The sequence below is a fragment of the Callionymus lyra genome, chromosome 6 (assembly GCF_982586985.1).
Source record: "Callionymus lyra chromosome 6, fCalLyr1.hap1.1, whole genome shotgun sequence".
NCBI lineage: Eukaryota > Metazoa > Chordata > Actinopteri > Syngnathiformes > Callionymidae > Callionymus > Callionymus lyra.
This window is the reverse complement of record NC_141823.1, coordinates 28502951-28526981: the sequence shown is the minus strand read 5'-3', so window position 1 is coordinate 28526981 and position 24031 is coordinate 28502951. Positions and strand designations below refer to the sequence as shown.

Sequence of the window (24031 nt, the reverse complement as noted above, 5' to 3'; positions counted from 1 at the left end):
TTGTGTTATAGGGCAGAGTCGCAGAAGGAAACAGACTTCTCTTCTGAAGGCGTATTTTTGTGAAGGTCGGGGATGAAGACTCCAGCTGTGTGTCCCGTCCAGACAATGACTTCACGGGGATAAGATGGCGAGTAAATATCTGTTGTAAAGCCACCGCACCCTCAGCTTTGTTTGCCAGGGAGGCATGTGTGGCTTTACAATTGGCTCCCGTTAAGCCTCTTTATCACCAGGTAGAAGCTGCCGTGAGGCTTTTTATGCGGAAAACCTCCCGTGTCTGAGTCTTGTCGTCCGATATGTGTCACTCACAGCTGAAGACGCTGGTGTTTGCTGCCTGGCTGCTGGGCTACGTCAGCTTCCTGCTGTCGGCCAGGAAGATGTGGAGCAGCAAGTACGTGCGGAGCCCCGTGGTGCGTTCAATTCTCAGCAACATGGTCGGAGAAAACGAGGATCCGGAAACTCAGCAGGTATATTTTGGAGTCTAGCGTTCAACAGATGAGCTGTGAGGCATCTTTTGACACTGCTGTGATCCGCAGAATGTGTAAACAAAAAACTCAGATGGTGATGTTTTATCTTGTTGTTTATGTTGTTGCAGTGGTACCGATGTTCTCCGGATCAGCTTGGAGAAACGGTGCAACCCCTCTTCATCCAGAGCCATCTAGATACAGACACCAGAGCCTTCCTCAAGCACAGTGTAGAAAAATCTGGCTGGATCTTCACTCAAATGTATCACTCCTTGATATCCTCAGTTCTGAGCCCTGTCGTGTCACGCACCTCCATCAATGGGTAGGTACACACACTCACACACACACACACTCACACTCACACACAGTTTTGTGACGCATTTTCTGATTTGACTCCCAACATTTCAGGTTTCTGGGCCGAGGCTCCATGTTCGTGTTTTCAGCCGATCACTTTCAGAAACTTCTCCGCATCGGCCCCGAGTGGCGTGCGGAGCGACTCCTGGACCTGGGAGCCGGCGACGGAGGCGTCACCGAAGTCATGAGCGGACATTTCCGAGAGACTTATGTCACGGAAGTGTCTCCGCCGATGAAGTGGCACCTTCAGCGGAAGAACTACAAGTATGGAAGTAGATTCTTCTGTAGACTCTTAACCAGGGGTGGACAATTGCATTTCCTCGGGGGCCACATTATATACTGTATCCGTTTATAAGGGGTTGTCAAGCCAAAAGAAAAAAGGGTAATTTTTTAAAGAAAATCTTGGTTACACTTTACTCTTAATCTGATTGTATATTATTGATTATTTCTTTAATTTATTTTATTCAAACATACTTAACGATTTCTTTTTGTATATGTCATATATTTAAATAATTAAATGGAATACATTAAATGCATAAAAGTGTTTTATTTCATTTAAATATAAACTCTATTTTAAAATGTGATATAAAAACACTTTTATAAAATTAAAAAGAAAAGCTTAAAATAACAAATAAAAGAAAAACGAGGAAACAAAGCTCTTCAACAAGTTATATTTACAGTTTAACTAGTAATGCATTGGTTTGATAGCAATCCGGAACCTTTCTAAATGATCAGTATATAGTATTATTTTGAGCTCATGCAGACCTCGTAGTTATAGTCAAAGGGCAGCACTTTACAGATTCAATATCGATCAGTGTTTAAAGAAGAACTGATATCATGTTTTCCGAGTTGATACTTGACACGTTTGTCTCTGTCTTCAGACTTCTGGGGATTGACGAGTGGCAGCAAAGCGGTTTCCAGTACGACGTGATCAGCTGTCTGAACCTGCTGGACCGCTGTGACGACCCCCTGTTCCTCCTGGAGGACATCCACCAGTCTCTGGTTCCTCATTCAGGGAGGCTCATCCTGGCTGCAGTGCTGCCCTTCCAGCCGTACGTAGAAGTGGGTACGTACATGTGAGGGTTCTATCCTCTAAACCAGACCCGGGGGCCACATTCCCAGCACATACTCCATCCATGCGGCCTGTATTTTATTTTCCTTATTATAAGAATTGGTTTTATATTGTAGTTTCTTAGCATATTTTAAGTGAAATGTATTTAAAATTAATTATTACATGATTTATTTTGTTATTATGCATTTCATTTATGCAATGTGCATTTTTATGTATGTAAAATGAAATAATATACAATCAAAATAATAACTAAGCTTATTTTAGGATGTCCTTTTTTCACATGATATAAAATTTTGTTTCTTTCAGTTTAATAGCCACGCATAAATGTCAGGGTTTATAATGAAGGAAATGTAATTGCCCTTCTCTGTTCTAAAACACACTTTTGAAATGAGGAATCGTTGTTCATGTTGCAGGAGGGAAGTGGCAGCGGCCCAAGCAACACATTCGAGTGTCAGGAAAGACGTGGGAGGAGCAAGTCACTAAGATGACCAATGAGGTGTTTCTCAAGGCTGGGTTCGAGCTGGTGGCTGTGACCCGGCTGCCGTACCTCTGTGAAGGAGACATGTACAACGACTACTATGTTCTGGATGATGCTGTATTTGTTTTAAAAGCCTCAAAACTAGAGAGTGAAAACTTGACCGATTGACCTCTGCGACCTTTAGCAGCACGGACTTAACTTCCTTCGACTTGTTCATGAGGCATTTTTTTAAAACGGTTCACTTGAGTTTCCTGCAGTGCTGGACAGGTAAGTCAGATGTGAACTCAGGAACTGTAACTTTGACATTTACGACATGTCATTGTCTTTGTGGACATCTCTTGTTTCAACATGCTGTTCAACCAGATGCAACACTACGAGCTAATGATGAGACCGTATCTGTAAGAGAATGATGCCAGTTATATGGCAGCAACTATGTACAGAACACTGTCAGATGAATTGAATTATATTGACATGTCATTAAATCCATCAAAAAGAAAATGATGTGGGCGACTATTTTACTGTGAATGCTTAAAGACATTTATAATAACATAATTATGAAGGCAATTATTTAATCGTTTTTTTGCAGCGAAAGACTCGCTATCGTTCTAAGCTTGGCTTCTATAGACGAAGAGTCTTATACATTATTTGCATTTAAAAAGTTACTAGAGATGTCAAAGGGAGTTTCACATTTTAGAGCGTGACATAGCTTAACATAAAGAGAGGAAGTCTGACTGAGGCAGATACAAAAGATAAGGTTATGGTGGATGAGGCGTACTTGCTATGACGGTAAGTGGCCAAAGACAAAAGCTCTAATAAACGAGTAAATAAAACGTGTGAAATGTTTTAAGACCTCATTAATTTTGTTGTTACTGCCATTGAAGTAGATTGATTTTAGTGACGCTCTCTTTTTGTTTCTTTAGTTTGTTCCTAGTTATGCAGGCACTTACGTATTGGACTTGAACTTTAAAAACTTAAATTGCCATTAAAAAAAAAAAAAAAAAATTCTTTGCAAATAAAAGTTTAGATGGAATATTAAGCAGACAAAATACAAGTAAAATTATCTATTTTAAGTCGAGTTTTCCTACTTACATAGGGTTGTGTCTAATATTTCTTAATGCCACTTTAACATGGCACTATTTTATACCGTCAGCAATGTTAAGAAGCCACACAAGCGAAAGAAGAAACCACAGAACATCCTTTGAATCTGTTAAAAAAAACTACAATACCCTCACACCTTCACAAATCAAAGTAATCCAAACCCAACATCCTTGGCGGAGGTAACTAAACACGTCTCCGGGTTCTCTCCTCTCATTGGTTAACCTCTGCTCCGTTCCTGTGCTCTGATTGGCTCTTGTTGTCTTGGTTACGGCCCCGAGCCACGTCGCGCTTCACTCGCCATTTTCCCCTGAACTACCGGACTCGTCTTCCGTCTCTGCTGCCCGTCCCTGCGTCACTTCACCGCCGTCACCTCAGCAAGAAAAAAAATACATTGACGGAGGAAGAAAAACCCCTTCGCTCCCGCTGAGTTTGTTCGCTCGCATTCCTTTGCTAACCGGAGCTGCTCCAGACATGAACATCTTCAGGCTAACCGGCGACCTGTCCCACCTCGCAGCCATCATCATCCTGCTGCTGAAGATATGGAAGACCAGGTCGTGTGCCGGTGAGTGCGACCAACACTTTTATTACTTTTATTCACACCGTGGTGTCACGAACAACCAGTCGTTCAAAAAAGCAGTAGCTACGTGTTGTTGCTTCGCTGCTCCACACTGGTGGCTAAAGGCAGCTAGCATGCACCTCTATCTACTGGCTCTCCTGTCACTCACCTTTGACCCTTGGATTGAAGCTCATGTAACCATCATTGTATTCCTATATCTCAAGAATACATCTTGTAAACATACTTGTAGCTGTGAGTATTCGACATCCACGCTGCGATGTCAGGCCCTGCACTGTGTGAACACACTAAAAAATGTGTAAATAAAAGTGTTAAAATAGTCGCTAGTTCGACTTTAGTTGCAGAATTAACTTGGATCTTGTTGCTCGTGTATGTTGTGATGGTGCGTGTTAGTGACTGACGTGGCATCTGACAGCATCCGCGTGTCTCCGTGCGAGTTAAAAGTTGCGAGACTCGATCGTTGTGTTTCTCCAGAGGTTAAAGGTCCTGAAGGTCTTGTGTGTCACAACGAAAACATGTGGTTTGTTTGCTTCAGGTGAAGAGATTCTATACAGATATGAGGGGAGATCAATGCAGACCCATCGGATAACTAGTGATCAGTTTCAATCATTTATTAATATTCCTTTTGATATAGAAAACAAGTAGTCAGAAGTTTTTTTCTAAAGCTCCTTCTGTGCTAATAAAACGGGTCTGACTGAGACGTAGTTTCGTTCCTCAACATTCGTCTTCTTCTGCCTGCAGGTATTTCTGGAAAGAGTCAGGTCTTGTTTGCTCTGGTGTTCACCACTCGCTACCTGGACCTGCTCACATCCTTCATCTCGTTGTACAACACCACGATGAAGGTGATCTTCGTCACACAAACCGACTACACTAAACACACACTGGGAAATGCCAGCGTGACACTCCCTTGTTAATCAAATTCACATCCCCTGCGCGGCTCATTGAAGAATTTGAGTGCTGATGTGTCTTTCAGGTCATTTACATTGGCTGCGCGTACGCCACCGTGTACCTCATCTACATGAAGTTCAAGGCGACGTACGATGGAAACCATGACACCTTCAGAGTGGAGTTCCTGGTCGTGCCTATCGGTGGACTCGCTTTCTTGGTCAACCATGACTTCTCCCCTCTTGAGGTTTGTTCCTTCCTCATCCTGTAAAAATAGAAATGTCACATTTATGTTTGACATTAACATCATTTTTTCTTGCTTTCAAATCAGATCCTCTGGACTTTCTCCATCTACCTGGAGTCGGTGGCCATTCTCCCCCAGCTCTTTATGATCAGTAAGACGGGGGAGGCTGAAACTATCACCACTCACTACCTGTTCTTCCTGGGACTCTACAGAGCTCTCTACCTCATCAACTGGATATGGAGGTTCTACTTTGAGGGCTTCTTCGACATGATCGCTATAGTCGCCGGGGTGGTGCAGACCATCCTCTACTGCGACTTCTTCTATTTGTATGTTACAAAAGGTGAGTTGACTTCGTTGACTTGTTCCATAAGTGTAAGTCATTTTTATTTGTATAGCGCTTTTCCAGACGAGGGTCACAAAGAGCTTAAACAATCAAAACAATATTCAATAAAGTATATACTTTAAAGGTCAAGATAAAACTGATAACACAACAGGAGTTCCAGAAAATCAATGTAATGTGATAAAGTAAAATAGGGGTTAAAAATCTGAAATACAGATCTTCACATGTATTTAAAAGTTATGTCAGAATGATTGATTTATATCACATGTTTTATCTATCACCCACCTGATAAATCCTTCTTGTGCCATTTCTCACACTGACACAGTTTAACTTTGTCTTTAAAAGTACTACTGTGGTCAATTTAAAACATGGATTAATAAACACTGCAAGGAATTTGTTGCTGTGTGTATATTAAACATTAGTTGACACCACCTTCAACATATCAATTTTTAAACACAACCACATTGTCAACTTCACAGATTTAACATGCAACACTGTAGCTGTTGATATAACTTGCATCTAAATCCGCTGCATTGTGACCACAAGGTTGTTGAAGGTTGTACCTGCAGTTCCACACATAACCGCTTGCAATGTTCTTCATTTCACTTCACAAATCATCACTGTGAAATGTACACTGTATCTACATTATTATTAAGTTTGACACACTTGGCAAGTCTGTTATATAAACCTTTTTTTCTAGTTTTTCTCTTAGGGTTTACCTTGTAATATCGTCAAAAATAAAAGGTTTAAGTCATTAATGATTTTTTTCTTGAGTTTAAATGATTTTTTTTTTAAATCAGCCCTTATCTGTTTAATATAGACCAAAAAATGTAATTCAATCCACTCACACATGCTTGGATCTTTATATGGATCAATATTGATGAGTTTTGTTTTGAGATGTCTAAGTGAAAAATCATTTTTGAAATCATTTTTCAGTGCTGAAGGGGAAGAAGTTGAGTCTGCCAGCCTAAGTGCCAAAGATGAGTGGAAGGGGAGACTGACAGAAGACAGGTGGGCAGGTGGAGGAGAGTCGGTGGACCCTGTGCTCTCACAGCTCCTCTTCATTCCCACACCAGTAAGATGCCTGAGACAGAGAGCGGTTCGGTGCTGCATCGCCATCTGGACCAGCACCTATGAATACCAGAACACCTACAGGAGCTGGATTTCTGTTTGATGCATCTTGCTTTAACTTTTTTAATACTCTGTATAAAGTAAGAAAAACAGTGAAACAAGTTTTCTACTTGCAAATGTGTATGCTGAAGATTTGACACATTGGTGTATTTAAGTTGGAGAAATAAAATTGCCTCTGATTTGGCATTGTATGATATGGAAGCAGACTCATGAGCTGGGATGTTTTTGACTGTATTTGCAATCAAAATAAATGTGCTGGGCTTAACTTTGGAAGGTGAGTTTCTTTTTGTTTTATGTATTCCTTTGTTTAATTAAAGAAGTTATTTAGTTTATAAGAACTATAATAGAAAACATAACAAAGTGATTAATAACAACTTTCGTTGAAATTTATGGAACATTTCACAGTAATGGTTCTGCATGGCCAATGGGGTCGGATCTTTTTGTTGGAGTTCCCCTTGTGTTCATTATCTCTTCAGTCAACCGAAAGTTCCACAAACATCCTCCTGCTGTATATACTTGTGACAATAAAATACAACCCAACTTGTTCAAACTCGTTCACTTGATAAAAATGAGTTTATCATGTTTGTCTATAAGTATTCTCACAATAAAATGTTTTACTCACTCATTTTTAGTGTTTTAAAGAAGCAGACATTGAGGGTGTTTAACCTGTCTAAAACATGCAGCTACACTAGCAGGGTTCCTAAAAGCTTTTAAATACTTATAGTTTTTTATTACTGTGTATTTTTTCAATGGACAGTATCGACTGAATATGGCTTATTCAGTTTAAGAAATACTTTTAAGAAACATTTTATTTACCCTAATGGTCTCTAAAGTATATTTTAAAAATAACTCATGAATACAGATAATAAAATAATTGTCAGATGTATATCCTTTGAATTATTGGATAAAATACAATCGTTCGATTTTTTTTTTTTTTAGGTAGGAACTTTTGATTGTTGCAACCCGAGCCCAAAACATAAACGGACACTTGGTTAGATGGCTGCAGACGGATGATTTTTGCCTCCAAAATACAACCTAATGTTTTCTCCTTTTCTATAACGTAATTCTGTCATTAAAAAGAAATCGACGGTGAAGACAAGCCACGTATACAATGGAGAGTTTACATCTAAGTTGTAAGTAAACGCTAGCATTGAAACTGTGACAAATAGTTCTGCTAGCGCTGCTAAACCTGAAGCGTCAGGTCTGAAATGTTAGTTGTGCATTATTTTAAATACAAAAGATTGTTGAACAACCAATATTTATATACAACAACATTTAGGAACACAAAAAGCTACGACATTTCTGGTTTAAATTACCGTTAGCTCTTACTTCAAAACGATGGTTTAAGGAAAGCTAAATAATGTTAGATAAAATGCTCAAAATACATTATAATGATATTATTTATCTAAGTAATTACGAGAATAATTTAAATAATTGACTCACTTTATAATAAAAAGTAACATGGGTTAGTGTTAGTATTGCATTTGAAATTCCCTTCAGTCAATATTGCACACTTTAAATTATATTTTCTTTACCCTTATCCCTGTGGAATGGCAACACGAGTTTACTTTATGAGATTGCTTTTAATATTTATTGTACATTTAATATTGTTTCTATATCTTAGTGAGCCAATGATTAATGCACTATCCTGACTAACATGACTCTCAAAGCTACTTAATTATTAAGTAAAGATGATTTTAAAAATGTTTCTTTGCTTTGCTCAGGTACATCACTTCCTCTCTCTTGTATTCGACTCATGGTCCCTCCACTACAGCTGGTGTCGGCAGCAATCTGGCAGACTGTCCAGAAAAGGGGTTTGGCTGATTATGGGATGCTTGAAGAGTTTGTAACTATTGTGACAGATGCTATTCCAGAGCTACTCACCAGCTCTGAGAGAGCACAGCTGACTGTAGGCCTCAGAGCACGAGTAAGTTCATGAGTCTGTTCCGGAATTTATTTCAATTTAAAACTTGTGTTTTAACTATTTTAGGAGTGTGTTGAATTCCATTTGAAATCACAGTCAATGTTGTTTTTTCTTGAACTGAAGACTTAACTTTTCTGTGGTTTTCAGCTGATCCTGGAACTGTGTAAACATAAAGGAATCGCTGATCATTACCTACTTCAGCCTCATCTGGACAGGATTCACTTACTCACTGATGCCCATCAAGCAAATGTGACTCCTTAATTCATGCATTAAATTAGCTTAACTTTCTTATCTTGCATTTGAGGTTTAATTGGTTGTATGTTTTTCAGATCGCTGATGTAACCATGTCAGATTCCACCTTTTCTGAGTTTATTCAAAATCTGTTGAAAGATCCGTCTAAAGGAAAGGATATTTTTCAGGTCAGGGATAACATTCATTATTCTACTAATTTTCATTAACCTAAGTGGTAGATTGTACAAATCTCACCGCTTATTTCTCCCTCCTACTGTACAGAAAGGGTACCCAGTGGAGTTCTTTGTACAGTGTGACAATGCTCTGGACAATCTAATGGTTCTATTCCTGACCAGACTGGAGAAGTCTTTTCCCCTTTACACATTTCAAGAGGTAAAGAACATCAGAAATGAAACGAAAAGTGTGTTTTAATCTGAATCTTTGTGTAATCCAGGTCGCCTTCATGTGCGCTGAGGTGTCTTCTGTTCTTGAAGACTCTGTGGTGTCGGTGTCTCGGCGTGAAGAACTCAGAACTCTACTGAAGCATCAAAGGAACATGCGACAGAAACTGGTAACTGGAGTTATTGAAGAAAAGGCCCCAAATTGCAATGACGCTACAGTAAAGGAGAATGCACCTATTATGAGTGAAACTGAGGTTGAAGCCGCCTTTCTGTCTCCTCCTCGACAACATCCTGAAGAGATAGTGGACTCAAGATGTGGGAGTGGTCGAACAGTTAATCGGGTTCCCGATGATCTTAAGGGCAAAAATCAGAAGAAAAAGAGAAAGAAAACTGAAGTACCAGTGAGATCTCGCCCTGTGAGATCTAACAGGGGTTTAAAGATGCGCCAATATCTGATGGAAGAAAAGCGGCAAATTGATGATGAGTCCAGCTACATAGATCCACCCACAAACAGTTGCCCTGATGGCCCTGTGAGTAAAGGCTCCAAAAAAGGTTTGCAGACATCTGCAGGCAACAAGTCCAGCCAAATAATTCCGTCATTAAAAACTTGCTCAGCCAGTAAAAATTCAAACAAAAAAATCAAAGGTTTGGAGAAGTCATTAGTCACTCACGGCAGTGATAATGATTCATGGTCTTACTACTCAGATCAGGAATCCTGTGGACATAGTTCTGGTTCCTGGTCGTATTACTCGGGTGATGACGCCACTATAAAAAGTTCCAAGTCAAGAAAAAGGAGTGATGACCTTCCGTCGGCAGATGAGGTCAAAGCAACTTCAAAAGTTCCTCGTCGGGTCCACTGTTTCATCTGCCAAGAACAATTGAAGACCAGCATCAAGACCCACATGAAAACCCACTTCCCCAACGGAGAGTACTCGTGTCCTTTCTGCGACACCAGGTTCAAACTGTTGCGCTCTCTGCAGCTGCATTTAAGGAGGACCTGCTACGAACACAACGAACAGAATTTGGTGCCTGATCCGAGCCAGAGCCTCTTCAAATGCGACACATGTCAGAAGGGCTTCAGGTACAACCTGGCGCTTCTGATGCACAAGCGAACGCACAACAAGCTTTACTGCGGCGTGTGTCGGAGGGTTCTGAGGAGCCCCGCACAGTTGGAAAGACACAAGGCTTCACACATGCCGTTTCATTGCATCCGCTGCGAGGAGTCCTTCACGGTCTACAAGCACCTGCTCAGCCACTGCAGGCACCTCCACAAACTGCGGGCACCTTTCCAGTGCATCCGATGTCCCAAAACGTTCTCTAAACTGCAGACCTTGATCAAGCACGAGTGGAAAGACACGGGTGACCTACCCTTCCAATGCGCCATCTGTGGGTCAAAGTTCAAATGTGACAACGAACTGGAGAGCCACCAGAGAGTTCACAGCAAAGAGAAACCCCACCTGTGTGCCGTTTGTGGGAAAGCGTTCTCTCTGAGGTGCAACCTGCTGAGGCACCTTCGCCTTCTCCATAGTGAGTCTCGAGACGAGAAGAACCACGCTTGCTCGCTGTGTGACAAATCTTTTAAGGAGAAAGGAGCTCTGGTCATGCACCAGAGAAAAAAACACTTAAAGGAGCTGTTCCGTTATCCGTGTCCCATCTGTGGGAAGAATTTCTCTGCATCCTCCATCGGCAGACACAAGCTCATCCACACGGGGGAGAAGCCTTTCAAATGCCCCGTTCCAGAATGTGACAGAGTGTACCGCTCCAAGCCTGAAGTCAAAAGGCATGTTCTCATCAGCCACTCCACCGATCGGCCGTACAAGTGTGAGGTTTGTGGGAAGGGCTTTGTGCTGCCATGTCACCTGAACAGTCATTCTAAAATACACTCGGGAGTAAAGCCGTTTGTCTGCCATATATGTGGGAAAGCTTTCCTCAAGCTCTACAGCGTTGAGAGACACAAGCGGCTTGTCCATTCATCTGACGCAATTTGAAGGAGGATTACTCTGTTCAACTTCACCTCCTTTGACAAATGTGAATTTTATCTGTAATAAATCCATGTTTGATTTTTCAAATACCCTGGATATTGTTCTTGATGACTGCAATTTAGCTTCTGCCATTTTAAACTTGCAACTATATCTATATATCTATCTGTCTATATAACTATATCTCTCCCTCTTTCTGATGAAATTAGAAAAATATGACAAACATAAATAAAAAAAGGAGTACAGTGGTCCTTCATTTATCGCAGGGGGAAGAGTTCAAAAAATAATCTGCAATAAACGAAATCCGCCAAGTACAGTATATCAAAAATACATTTGAAATCCAAATAACTTTGAAAAAACTCGAGAGTGGTGTTATATAACAAACCTTTTACCTGACGGGCCATTATTACTGTAAGAACTGCAATAACGGGAATAAAGAACACGTTTATTTATGTTTTACCATAAAGGCTCTCTATATATTTTATGTTGATTTAAACTACTCAACTATTACATGTTTGATTTTGTTTGGAAAACTTTTTTTTTTTCTTTTTTTTTCTTAATTAAATGTTTTTTTATTTTCTTTAAACGTTGGTTATAGCCTGTGTTTATAAAGATACAACACGAAGTGTAGCCGTGAGAAATGAGAACGTTGGATACACGGAACTGAGGATCTTTGCTTACGCTCGTCGGACTGTTGTTAAGGACGGACACCAAAGGCAGCCGTTCTGGTACAGAGTTCTCTTTTTGAGAGTACACAGACCACAGTTCTCCATATTGGAGCCCTATCATATACTTTCTACTGTGATGTAACTACTGCAAACGGAGAGAATGGACGGAGATATCGCTGAGCCTCCATGTAAGTATTTTTTAACTAAAATACTAGTTTGTTTGACTAGGCCGCAACGCCGCCCGCGCGCGGGAACGCCGTCGCTAAATAACTCAAAAGTAATAGAAACGTTGGGTGTATGTTTTTTTGAAATACGTCCTTATTGTGTAGGAGTTAATCTTCGATGTTCCATCGGTAAGCTAAAGGTAGTTAGTTTGTAGAAAATGCCGTTTTCTGCCCGGCTCAAGGCTAAATGCTAACGATGCTAAAGTAGCTTCTTCAAACTCCGCCTTGGATCACATCTTGTACACATTGACTCTGTTGATGGATTTTCCGGCTCCATCCATTTATGCATGTATACATGATGATCTCAGTTTGTGTCGATGTTTGTTATCACTCAACTATAGCTTTTATGTACACATAAACATGTTGAACTTCATGTCATGTCTTTTTTTCCAGCTCCCACGTCCCTCATCTCGACGCTGAAGCTTCTGGTTCCACCCATTCGTCTGATATCAGCAGCGATCTGGCAGACTGTGGAGCAGAAGATAGTCACCGACTATGGGCTTCTTGAGGAGTTTGTGTTCATGGTGACTGAGATGGTGCCACAGCTGCTGTCCACCAGACAGCGAGCCGAGCTCATCCTGGGCTTGAGAGCACGGGTAAGAAACGGCCAAATATGTCTTAACACAAAATATAATACAGTAAACATTTATATATAACCGCATCAATGTACTGTTAGAACACTCAGGATGTTTTGACACCTTTGTCCACGTCAACAAATGCACCTTAGAAATGTATTGTGTAAACCTCTACAATCAACATTACAATGTAAAGTTACTTGATGAATTTAATGAATTATCTTTGCCAGGATGTGAAATCAATCTCACCTATAGATTAATGGTTATGTCTGATTATTTAAATAAATAATTTCAAATGTAGAAATTATCCCATACACGCTGTATATATTATATTCTTTGATTATCTTTCCTTATTATTCGATCATTTGTGTTTGTGTGTGCGTTGAGTTATCTTAATCAGGGTTCCTGCAGATTCTTGAAAAATTCATTGGATTCATGAATCAAGTTATCCCGAGACACTAAACAGTTTAAGTAAGATCAAATGTTTAAGTCTTAAGTAAATTTTATATTTGCATATTTTTCTTCATGACTGAAAGCAGTACCAAGAAAACATTTATTTTGTATAGGATCTTTTTTATCATGCTTGCATTAATATTTCATGTCGCGTTTCTTTACTTTTTCAAATTATGTTTGATGGATAAGTTGGTCCTAAATTTATTTCCAAATATTATAAAAGTCATATGCCTTAAGCTGTAGTCACCCTGATTTGTAATCATTGAGTGTGTTTGAGAGAACCTGGCAAATCAAGGCAAGCTGGTCAAATATAATGCACAATCGGCACCATTCCAAATAATATGTCACTTCATGTACCACATGGAAAACTGATCAGATGAACAGCAAACACGTAAGACTGTCCAAAAAAGCTTTTTGTTTGATTGCTCCCTTTTAAAAGCCATTAGAGCCCTTGCATGCTCGAGTGAAATAGACAATCCCACTGCTCTAAAGTACTTCTGATGGGAAATGGAGGCGAGCTTTGCTTTAATTCTCCTGTAACACGTTTGTTACAGAACAAAAACATTTTCCGTGGTAAACATCGGTATTGTTGACGAATAAATCTTGATTATTGAATCTGGTTGGTCGTAGCTGATCTTGGAGCTGTGTCGATCTGAGGACACTGCAGACATCCACATCATTCAACCACATCTAGAGCGCATGGAGTCCCTGCAGTCCCTCTGGAAGGTAAGAAACAAAGGGGTACAAACATCAGATCAGTTTGTTTTTTTTAATGATTTCCGTCTGTGATTACAGTCAGAAAATGCTGAAGACGAGTCTTCCGATTCACGTTTCATGGGTCTTGTTCAAAACCTGCTCCGTGATTCCGAAGAGAGAAAAAACTTTTTCCATGTAAGTTTGTTACGATTGTGTGTCATTGCCATTTGGACGCTGCAGCTGACATGTGGCAATGTGTTTGTTTACCAGGATGTTTTCCCAGGAGAATTTGGACCAACTTATGATAAGGCAATTCAATCTCTGATGTGGCTTTTTGTGTCTCGTCTGGAGAAAATACTTCCCACTCAATCTCTCCAACATGTAAGTGTCTGATTTAAAAATGTATGTTTCACTCTCTGTTACAAGACTGCTGTGGAAATATTTGGCTTCTTTTTCATTGGCAGATCGCCTCTCTGCTCAGCAGTGCTACATCTGTGCTTAATGAATGCATGATGACTTTCACATCACCACATGAGCTCAAAACTATGTTGGACACTCATAAAGATCTAAGCCAACTGGAAGACATTGGTAAGTTTATGTAACGAAATAGATTTACTTCATGTCTTACTTATTACCTTCATGGAAAGGATTTATTGTTTAATCCTTAATGTCTGTTCATTTTTTAACAAATATTACACAAAGGAATTTCTCTTATTTTCGATCTCCTCAAGTCTTATATGATCAACTATCTACATCCCTTCTCACCTCTATCCATTCAAAAACACTCTGTCGTCCGTTTAGCTGGAGCATTAACTGCTTCATCCAAGTGTATGTTTTTGTGAATGTGTAGAGGAGTGTATGCATGCATTCCCACCGACTTGGTTGTTCCTCAGGATTTGTCATTCACAAATTTTATGAAGAAAAAAAGTTTTTAACAGACTATTGTTTTTAATAGTGATAAGTTAGAGCCCGGTGTGATGTTGGATGAGATAATACAAGTTTTATGCTTGATATATACAAAGACTTTGGTGCAAATTGTATATATTTTTGGTGGCCTAGAGATACAGGGGCCTTGTTTATCTAGAAGTGAAAATTTTCTTTTGTATTCTTTGCTGTTCTTGGAAAATACACTAGTGTTAGTATTTAAAATTTACTTCAGCCACGTTTGAGCATTTGTGTTGTTTGTTTTCCAGAGTCATGCACCGTTGACAGTGACATCCTGTCAGTCTTGTGTCTCCCCCCTCTGGATCGAGTGGAGCTCCTCAGTGAGCAAACGGAGAATGAAGGAGCAGCAGCAGAACTTCCGTATGCAGTCTGTTCCGAGATGGAAGTGGAGTCCGAGACTCCAGGAGCGTTGAACTCTGATGCATGTGTGCAGAGTCAGTGGATGGATTTTAACAGCAGTGTTAAAGACGAGGAGGACAATGGAATAGTTCCAGACACTCCAGCGGGTCCAGAAAGTGCTGGCGATCAGCCTCAAACTCTAATAATAGGAGAAGACGGACAGGTCTCCGTCCTTGACATGGAAAAGAAGCCCAAAAAACGTGGCAGGAAAAGGAAGCAGGATGTTGAGAGCAAACCAAGGGACTTTGACGACGACCCAGACTTTGAGATCTCACCAAGAAGACCGGTGAGGAAAAACCGAGGGATCAAGATGAAGAGGTATCTCTCTCAGTGGAGGAAAACGGGAAAGACGGACAGCACAGTTGACACGTTAAACAGGCCGGCGGATTCAAGTGAAAACAATCTGGACGAGAGAACGTGCAAGCTTTGTCTGAAGGTGGTGAGTGAGGTGGAGTTGCTGGAGAGCCACACATGCACTCAGCAAGAGCAGCTTGCCTGCCCAGCCTGCAATAAGGTCTACAAGAATCACCGCAACCTACAGCTGCACAAATGTCCGGCCAAATCAGGGGAGAAAGGGGACGAGGACCATGATTATACCGGAGAAGATCTGGATGGCTCCACCTCTGCTGACAAGACCAACAATGATGGCAGCCCAGGCGACAGTAAACACCTACTGGACGGTCCGTTCTACTGTACTCACTGCAGGTCTGAGTTCAAGTGCAAGCAGACCTTCAGGTGCCATCAGCGGAGCATCTGCTACAGCGAGCAGCAGGTGGATCCAGAGCAGCCTGAAGACGTCAAGCACTGCTTCCGCTGTAGCGAATGCGACAAAGCCTTCAAATACAAGTCAACGTTAGATTCCCACAAGCTCACGCACAACCCGCTCTACTGTGAAGTGTGTATGAAGTTGGTCCGGGACTCGGAAGCTTTAGCCATGCACAAGGAGTCTCACACGCCCTTCCAGTGCAACCGCTGCGAGCAACACTTCCCCGTGTTCAAGGCCCTTCACAAGCACTACATCGACACTCACAACCCCACGGAGCCGTACACCTGCACTCATTGCCAGATGACCTTCGCCAGCTTAAAGCGCTTCATCAGGCACGAGTGGAAGCACACGGGCTACCAGCCGTTCCAGTGCCCTCACTGTTGCAAAAGGTTCCGATCGTACTCGGACCTGGTGGAGCACCAGCGGAAACACACCAAAGCGTATCCGTACCTGTGCTGGGAATGCGGCAAGAAGTTCCGCCACAGCGTGACTATGACGCGGCATCTGGAGCGAGTGCACAACGCCGGCGAGCCCGAGATGCAGAAGCCGCTGGAAACGTACCCGTGCAGCCAGTGCGGGAAGATCTTCTCGTCCCGCAGGTGCCTGATGAAGCACGACAACTTCCACCACAAAGGCATGCGCTTCCCCTGCGAGCACTGCGGGAAAGGGTTCTTCGGGAAAGACGCTCTGGTGAGGCACACGCTGATCCACACGGGAGAGAGACCTTTTAAGTGTGACGACTGTGACAAATCCTTTCGCTCGTCTGCAGAACTGAAGATCCACAGGCGGTATCATACCGGCGAGAGGCCTTTCAAGTGCTCCGTGTGCAACAAGGGGTTCGTGCAGTCGTGCTTCCTGACGCTGCACATGAGAACCCACACGGGAGAGAGGCCCTACGTTTGCGCCGTTTGTAGCAAAGCCTTCTCCAGCTTGCATGGTCTCAAACGCCACCGGAGGCTGGTCCACACTTAAGACGCATAGGAGAAGTGTTACTGAGCATCATGGGACGTGTTATCCTCTCTTTATGAAGGAGAAGGGAAGCCCGGACTTGCTCATAGGGGACTGAGGCCATGAGCTGCATTTTGTTGGAATTGTACAGTGCACAGTTGAGGCGGGGGGGGGGGGAAGCAACTTTGTATTTTTACATAATTGTTTGTTCTAGATCCTCAAAAGATAATGTTTCAAAAGTTCTAATTGTGACTTCATTTGGAAAATAGCTGTTTTTCTTTCATGAATAAAATGAAGATTTTCTCCAAACTGTTCAATTGTTTTTACTACTAGTGAAGGAGACTCTTCCATGTCTGGATAAGATGCTCATTGGACTGTTCAGTGTTCACTCACTTATTTTCAATTTAAGATTGTTTGTTATTTATGTTTCAAATGTTTCGTGCAGACAGTCATCGAATGCTTATGCATGTCCTCGTGCATGAACGGTCGGTTCTTAACCTCTGACCTGTACGGAGCCCCTGGAGTTGCTGTGGTGTGTTTTCATCAAGGCTGTTATAAAGGTATTGTGCTCATGTAGCCGCGTCATTCTTTTCAGTGTCCGCTAGATGGCGTGCTGAGCTCTAATCTGGTATTAAAGGGCAGGCATATGATTTTAGTGGGAGCAGCACAGAATAAAAGGCTCAAGATGACGCAAAATAAGCAATAGAAAAACAGAGCCTTATCCTGTATTAATATTGAGAACGGGATAAAATCAGCTCAAATATGAACCGAAAGTTCGGACTTACTACCTTAAACGTCATCAAATTACCATAAACGATAAAACGTTCTCTATTTGATGATTAAATATATTAAGTATTTACAATTCGTTATTATGATCAAGAAAATAAGGTGTTTGGTCCACTTAGACAAAAAATGTGATTCCACCCCAGATGGGACTCGAACCCACAATCCCTGGCTTAGGAGGCCAGTGCCTTATCCATTAGGCCACTGGGGCTGACGTCGTTGTAATCTGACCTCTGACTATATAAATGGTAGCCAATGTGATGTCAGCTGAAATAGTGAATAAAAACATTTTCTTTGTGATGTCTCGGTTTTCTACTCACCGAATTATTACTTTTTCTTCCGTTTTTTTACTCGAAAAAACTCTCACACTTTTCTTAGTAAGTCTCGTAAATCCAGACAAGTTGATTGGATTTTCTTATTTGATGGAATGTTATCAAAGCGCGAGCAGAGAAGCACACGCGCGGTGATGAGATCAGTGGAGTTGGTGGGATCGATGGAAGTTTGAAGTGCTGACATCTGCGGGCGAGCCTCAGTGTTCCTGCTCTCAGGCTAGCGGACTCTGGAGGAATGATCACCCGCAAGATACCGAGACACTTGGATTAACTTGTTCACCGGCTGCCATTCGACACTTTGGACGGGATCATGAATTTACTGCCGTCGAACCCTCATGGGAACGGGCTCTTGTACGCGGGGTTCAACCAGGATCACGGTTAGTAGCTGCACTCGTGTTGTTTTCCTCCCGAGTGGAGATCAGTAGCTGATGCTAAGCTAACGCGGCTAAAGACTGGATCAGCCGATTTACAAACAACAACGTGTTTGGATTTTGTGAAACAAGCGTGTGGCGCGATGGTTGTCTTCTCCTTTTTATGGTTTTATTCAAAAAGAAGAGTAGATTAACTGTTTAAAAGTTAATCTACTTCAGCTAATGGTAACAATCTTATGTTTCCAGCTAATAGCTAACGCCAGGGCAACTGAATGTAAAGGTTTATTAAAAGACAATGTTCTTTAAACACAACCACTCTTGTAATATTTTATAGTTTTTACGAGTGTTCTCGTCACGAATACAGGTATTTGTTGGTAGCTAACTGTCCCACAGGAAGTCATCGTTAAAAGAAGCTAACGTCACTAGCAAGCTAGCTAGTGAGTCAATTAAGTTAGGATTCATTGTTGATATATGTTCATAAAATGTCACTCGCTCGTGTGTTTCACCTACACTTGCACAAAGACATTTAAATCTTAAAAGCGCGTTGTATCAATCCATAGGTTATTTTCCGTGATACGGTTACATTTTCCATAAAAAAAAAACCCTTTTGTGAATATAATGAAACATAAAGCTATGTTTGGCCTACATGTTCCTGAGGAACTCTGACCTCACGTGACCTGCAAATAAAAGGTGTTGACGCCAAAGTGTGGTTTCTACAAACCTCACTTCGCAGTCTGATCATTTCCTAAAAACCAAAACACGATACATTTTCATTGTCGTGCTGGAGCTATAGTAACTACTATTTCTATTCATACAAAAGTTCACTTGTATACTTGGGTTTAAAAATGAAACAATTGATTTAAAAATTTTGGATATGATGCAATGTATTGTAATCACTCTTTCATAAATGAATAATAAAGCTCTTGCTAAATGTCTTATAAATGGGAGGAAAGTGTTGTTTCCACACTTGGTACCTTGAGAAAAAAGTTATATTATTGTCAACAAGGCAGATCTGCTGAGCTTGATCTTAGATTAATGTTATCTTAACAGCTTATTGATCTGTGCTCTGCTACCTCCTCAGGATGCTTCGCCTGTGGCATGGAGAATGGCTTCCGTGTCTACAACACAGATCCCCTGAAAGAGAAGGAAAAACAAGGTTGGACTTTTGTTTCAGGTTCATCAAGGCATCCTCCATCCCCTATAAATACAGTCTTAGATGTTGTTATTGAACTGAAGATGAATGGTGTTCTTATGCCTGAGAACTTTCCTGGTGACACAGTGATATAGTTTTGTGACATTTGTACACATTCTTTCACACCCACAAATGTCTTGTTTGTCCACTTTTGACAAGGATCTAACCACGCATAACCTAAACATGTGTCTACTGTGATCACAAAGAGACGAGTCATGATACCTTCCTGTCAACAAAAATGGCATTATCTTGATCAAACTTGGGCCTGTGTTTTTATTTCATTCATTATTATTTGAAGATCATCACGTTCACACTCAGCAACTCTGAAAAAATTGCCTAAAACATATTTATAAAACCGTTGGAATGCACATGATTTCTCATTTCCCTAACATTCAGTTTCAGACCACAGAAGTATGACTCGTTCTGAGTCATAACCGGTTCTAGTCTCTTGAAAAAGTTTGGTGATATTTTTTTCTCAGAGCCTGCGGTGTATCAAACGTTGCTGATGTTATCACCCGGATCTGACAAGCAAACAATAGACTGATGTCATTCTTGCATCTTCTACCAAACACCTTTCAGAGTTCCTGGAGGGCGGGGTCGGCCACGTAGAGATGCTGTTCAGATGCAACTACCTCGCGCTGGTGGGAGGAGGAAAGAAACCCAAGTACCCGACAAACAAAGGTCGATTTTATTAAAAAAACAACAAAGTTTTTTTCTTTCTTGTGAAACTTGATCTGACGTTTTTTCACTGTTATGGCTCTAGTGATGATCTGGGACGACCTGAAGAAGAAGACGGTCATTGAGATCGAGTTCTCCACTGAGGTGAAAGCAGTGAAGCTTCGGCGTGACAGGTAATAGAAACAGCCACGCAAACAAAGGCAGCAGTAATACATCGAACAACATCTCACTCAGGATTTGTGTTGATGGATCATTTCAAGTTATGGATGGGTTGATGAGGCCTCATGATACAGTGTCTTCATTTTAAAAGGCCACTAGATGGCACTCTTTGCATTACAATATTTGGCTCTGATCTACTAATTGAATGAAACTTGGCATCATTTTCAAACTGAGAGTGCCATCTAGTGGCCTTTCAACATTAAGACACTGTATCGTGATACAACATCAGCTGCTTCATGAGGCATCATCCCTTATGATAACTATGACAGCTGCTTTATCTTTTAAAAACTGTGTTAGTTTTCAATAAAGATGCAAATATTGCGCCATTCATTCATTGTTAAATTGGTTCTTAATAAAATAAATCATTAACTGACATTATTTTTCATTAATAATTTTTTTTTTTAGAAATAATGCTAAAGGATCATCCGTTTCACATGTTCATATGTAATTTATCATGTTTTTTTTACCTAAAATAAATACTACATGGATTATGTACAATTTTCTATATTAAACAAGTACTTCTTAAGCACCTTTGTTAAAAAACATTTTGGGTCACACTTTTCTACAACCTGATCGAAATGAGAGTTTAGCGTTTGAACATCCATGTATGTTGAGTGGCCCTCGAAGCCTTTTTTATGAAACTTCATGCAAAAAGGAAGAAGAAAAAGTCAATATTTGTGTTGACTGTAGTTGTTCAACTCTGCATGAATGTCTTTAAGTACACAACATTTGTGTGACGATAAAGTTGCACGGCTGTGAATCCTAACCCAATGTTGCTTTAACTCCAGGATCGTCGTCGTTCTGGACTCCATGATCAAAGTTTTCACTTTCACCCACAACCCCCACCAGCTGCACGTGTTCGAGACCTGCTATAACCCTAAAGGTCAATCCCGGCCTCGCCTTGAATCTATTGTGAACCTTTTTCCTAAACATGCTGCTCCTGCAGGTCTGTGTGTGCTGTGTCCCAACAGCAACAACTCTCTGCTGGCCTTCCCCGGGACCCACTCCGGGCACGTGCAGATCGTAGACCTGGCCAACACAGAGAAGCCCCCCGTGGACATCCCCGCCCACGAGGGGGCGCTGTGTTGCATTGCCCTCAACCTGCAGGGAACCAGGATCGCCACGGCCTCCGAGAAGGTACGTTTAAACGATGTCATGATGCGTATGTGTGTGTTGGCGTCTCTTGTCAACGACTTGTGTGCGGCTCTCACAGGGGACTCTGATCCGGATCTTTGACACGTCTGCGGGACAACTCATACAGGAGCTGAGACGAGGCTCTCAGACGGCCAACATCTACTGGTCAGTGCTTTGAATTCATCCGCACGTCATTGTGTCTCAATGTGTATCAAGTGTCCTCGAAAACTTTTAAATCAAGGAGTTTTGTTTAAATATTATATAGCTTTGAGACCAGAGATGCACGTTGAAACGTCTTCAGGGGCAACATTTATACAGTTACTGTTGTGAGGGCAAAAATAAAATGAAATAAAAGGAGCAAAAAGCATAAAATCAATCTAAATATGCTAGAATTATAGTTCTATCATTTGCTTTACAAATACATCTGATAAAATATAATATAAATATATTCACTTAAATCTCTTTAAGGTGCAATGATATTCAAAATAAAAATGACAAAAATACTATTCTATGGTTTTATTAAGAGACTAGTAAAGACTAATAGAAATGAATAGAAAATAAAATGGTTAGTTTCTACATGATCGTAGCCAGCATGTGCTTGGGTTCTAGTTCTGCCAGTTCCTCTCACGTTCCCAGACAACTTCTCTTCTTTGAATGTTTTATTGGTGTCAATCTGATCAGAAGCTGCTTCGTTTCTGTTCATCTCATCTTACTTTAACCATTGTTTCTTTGCATCGACAGCATCAACTTCAACCAGGATGCTTCTCTCATCTGTGTGTCCAGTGACCACGGCACCGTCCACATCTTTGCAGCCGAGGACCCCAAAAGAAACAAACAGTCAAGGTGAAGCCCTTTAGTACAGAAATTAGTACAGTTTTAAGTTCGTGAGGATTTTAAAATAATTGAAAAATGAGGTGAAGAGGAATTAATCAAGTGTTTTCTGCTTCTAGTTTGGCTTCAGCCAGTTTTCTTCCCAAGTACTTCAGCTCTAAATGGAGCTTCTCCAAGTTCCAGGTGCCCTCGGGCTCCCCTTGTCTGTGTGCCTTCGGAACCGAGCCCAACGCCGTTGTCGGTGAGTTCTGCTGCCAACCGCCTATTTGTCTCCATGTCCGCTGACTCGGCGAATCTCACTTCACCTTGCAGCCATCTGTGCTGACGGCAGCTACTACAAGTTCCTCTTCAACCAGAAGGGGGAGTGTTCCCGGGACGTGTACGCCCAGTTCCTGGAGATGACTGATGAGAAAATATGACCTTTGAACCCGCCTCCTTCCTCCGACCCACGAGTTTGGGCGTCACTCGGCTTCTAATTTGTGTTCAAACGTGTTCGGGAGGGGCAGCACGGAGAGCGACGGACTTGAACCTCCCAACACGGACTCTTGAGGACCCTCGCTGGACAAGGGGGGACCAAACGTGAGGGAGCTCCTCTTGAAGATGTCTTCCACAGGATTTTAAGTCACGCAGATATGTTCCATTCCTGGCTAGAGCTCGGGAGTGCCTCGTCTGGAGTCGCATTGATTTTTGATGGACAGATCATGTTTACATCTGTGACCCCCCCCCCCCCCCAGACAAACTGTAATAAGTAGACTCCAGAAATCAATGCTTTCTTTATGCTTCCTTTCTTTTTTTTTCATCCATTGTGCAATATGATTTCACCACAGACGGGTGAGTGAGCAGGCACTTTTCTGAAGTTAAAAACCTGCACCAGATCTGCCAGGTGACGTCACACGCGTTGGTTTAGTTGAATCGAAACAGGTGGAAACACCTGCAGTTGAACTCTCTGCTTTTCAGTCACAACACACAAGTCTCACTTGGGTGACAAGTTAACGTTTCAGTTCATGTTCCAGTGCTACACTCTAAATGTTCTTCTCCAGGGTGGTGGTTTAGTGAGGTCTAACAATCAAACACTTGTCAGATGATCCAGGGAATGTTACTTGTACTAATCTATCATCACTGATTTCGTCCGACATTTCACACCAAGTTGTCATTTTTGAGTTCAAACTTCAATTGTCACTTATTTTTTTCGTTGATCTTCGTTCAGATTTGTAAATAAAATATAACATCTGCTTTTACAGTTAAGGTCTTGTGTCGTTGTCTTACACAGAGTTTGTGTATATGTCTGTATATATGGTTGATGGAGCAACTGAATATAAGTTTGTTTTTTGCAACATAGGAGGGTCTAAATTAGATTTGCTTGCAGCATTTTAAATGTCATGAGGCAGCAAGTACTTTTTCCTGGATGTTTTTTTTTTATCTTGATTGCATCAATTTATAGTAGTTTTGTATTTTTCAAGTTGGGTTGGTTGTCAAGATCGTCTTCAATCAAATTTAAAACAGTCTTGAATTTAAATTAAGCTGTAGAAATGCAACTATTCAGGGGCGGCAGTGCCTCACCTCTCAATATGCAATCCTTCACAAACTGCATTGATACATGCACTTGACTTGCGCTGGTTACCGTACCTGAATGTTGCCAATATAA

General features: G+C 41.3%; 5 protein-coding genes and 1 non-coding gene across 8 annotated transcripts; 5 read left to right on the top strand and 1 right to left on the bottom strand.

Annotated features, from left to right (window-relative positions):
• mettl9 (methyltransferase 9, His-X-His N1-histidine) lies at positions 1–2857 on the top strand. Of its 3 annotated transcripts, none has more exons than XM_087793467.1 (6): positions 1–127; positions 309–464; positions 593–783; positions 870–1079; positions 1697–1881; positions 2301–2857. In XM_087793467.1, the coding sequence occupies exons 1-6, from the start codon at positions 125–127 to the stop codon at positions 2531–2533; spliced, it is 978 nt and encodes a 325-aa protein (XP_087649593.1). In that variant the 5' UTR covers positions 1–124; the 3' UTR covers positions 2534–2857. The 3 variants fall into 3 exon arrangements, with proteins under 3 accessions (XP_087649593.1, XP_087649594.1, XP_087649592.1); XM_087793468.1 differs by having other exon boundaries at positions 1–230; XM_087793466.1 differs by lacking the exon at positions 1–127 and having other exon boundaries at positions 294–464.
• An 899-nt stretch (positions 2858–3756) lies between these two features.
• On the top strand, positions 3757–6912 carry LOC148078038 (ER lumen protein-retaining receptor 2). Its single transcript, XM_087794600.1, has 5 exons — positions 3757–4025; positions 4779–4879; positions 5011–5169; positions 5254–5506; positions 6443–6912. Exons 1-5 carry the CDS (start codon positions 3935–3937, stop codon positions 6475–6477), a joined length of 639 nt encoding a protein of 212 aa, XP_087650726.1. The 5' UTR covers positions 3757–3934; the 3' UTR covers positions 6478–6912.
• A 718-nt stretch (positions 6913–7630) lies between these two features.
• Positions 7631–11186, top strand: LOC148078037 (uncharacterized). The gene is made up of 6 exons (XM_087793465.1): positions 7631–7770; positions 8362–8564; positions 8709–8810; positions 8891–8980; positions 9075–9185; positions 9247–11186. The coding sequence occupies exons 1-6, from the start codon at positions 7749–7751 to the stop codon at positions 11179–11181; spliced, it is 2463 nt and encodes an 820-aa protein (XP_087649591.1). The 5' UTR covers positions 7631–7748; the 3' UTR covers positions 11182–11186.
• Positions 11187–11815: 629 nt separating this feature from the next.
• LOC148078036 (uncharacterized) lies at positions 11816–17155 on the top strand. Its single transcript, XM_087794599.1, has 7 exons — positions 11816–12028; positions 12458–12660; positions 13723–13818; positions 13888–13983; positions 14059–14169; positions 14253–14376; positions 14982–17155. The coding sequence occupies exons 1-7, from the start codon at positions 12001–12003 to the stop codon at positions 16868–16870; spliced, it is 2547 nt and encodes an 848-aa protein (XP_087650725.1). The 5' UTR covers positions 11816–12000; the 3' UTR covers positions 16871–17155.
• Positions 17156–17767: 612 nt separating this feature from the next.
• trnar-ccu (transfer RNA arginine (anticodon CCU)) lies at positions 17768–17840 on the bottom strand. Its single transcript has one exon. It is a non-coding gene; the product is annotated as a tRNA-Arg (tRNA).
• A 279-nt stretch (positions 17841–18119) lies between these two features.
• Positions 18120–23631, top strand: wdr45b (WD repeat domain 45B). Its single transcript, XM_087794598.1, has 10 exons — positions 18120–18338; positions 19414–19488; positions 20104–20205; positions 20288–20375; positions 21210–21304; positions 21368–21558; positions 21635–21720; positions 22297–22398; positions 22506–22627; positions 22699–23631. The coding sequence occupies exons 1-10, from the start codon at positions 18272–18274 to the stop codon at positions 22803–22805; spliced, it is 1035 nt and encodes a 344-aa protein (XP_087650724.1). The 5' UTR covers positions 18120–18271; the 3' UTR covers positions 22806–23631.
• The last annotated feature ends 400 nt before the right edge of the window (positions 23632–24031 follow it).

Bases quoted from the DNA above. Each gene is read 5' to 3' on its own strand.
- mettl9 (XM_087793466.1), top strand. From the start codon at position 294: ATGTGTCACTCACAGCTGAAGACGCTGGTGTTTGCTGCCTGGCTGCTG. The intron at 784-869 runs GTAGGTACACAC...CCAACATTTCAG, and splicing joins TCACGCACCTCCATCAATGG to GTTTCTGGGCCGAGGCTCCA. The intron at 1,080-1,696 runs GTATGGAAGTAG...CTCTGTCTTCAG, and splicing joins CTTCAGCGGAAGAACTACAA to ACTTCTGGGGATTGACGAGT.
- wdr45b (XM_087794598.1), top strand. From the start codon at position 18,272: ATGAATTTACTGCCGTCGAACCCTCATGGGAACGGGCTCTTGTACGCG. The intron at 21,721-22,296 runs GTCAGTGCTTTG...TTGCATCGACAG, and splicing joins CAGACGGCCAACATCTACTG to CATCAACTTCAACCAGGATG. The intron at 22,399-22,505 runs GTGAAGCCCTTT...TTCTGCTTCTAG, and splicing joins AAAAGAAACAAACAGTCAAG to TTTGGCTTCAGCCAGTTTTC.
- LOC148078037 (XM_087793465.1), top strand. From the start codon at position 7,749: ATGGAGAGTTTACATCTAAGTT. The intron at 8,565-8,708 runs GTAAGTTCATGA...TGTGGTTTTCAG, and splicing joins CTGTAGGCCTCAGAGCACGA to CTGATCCTGGAACTGTGTAA. The intron at 9,186-9,246 runs GTAAAGAACATC...TGTGTAATCCAG, and splicing joins CCCTTTACACATTTCAAGAG to GTCGCCTTCATGTGCGCTGA.
- LOC148078036 (XM_087794599.1), top strand. From the start codon at position 12,001: ATGGACGGAGATATCGCTGAGCCTCCAT. The intron at 12,029-12,457 runs GTAAGTATTTTT...CTTTTTTTCCAG, and splicing joins AGATATCGCTGAGCCTCCAT to CTCCCACGTCCCTCATCTCG. The intron at 14,377-14,981 runs GTAAGTTTATGT...TTTGTTTTCCAG, and splicing joins AAGCCAACTGGAAGACATTG to AGTCATGCACCGTTGACAGT.
- LOC148078038 (XM_087794600.1), top strand. From the start codon at position 3,935: ATGAACATCTTCAGGCTAACCGGCGACCTGTCCCACCTCGCAGCCATC. The intron at 4,880-5,010 runs GTGATCTTCGTC...TGTGTCTTTCAG, and splicing joins TGTACAACACCACGATGAAG to GTCATTTACATTGGCTGCGC. The intron at 5,170-5,253 runs GTTTGTTCCTTC...CTTTCAAATCAG, and splicing joins ATGACTTCTCCCCTCTTGAG to ATCCTCTGGACTTTCTCCAT.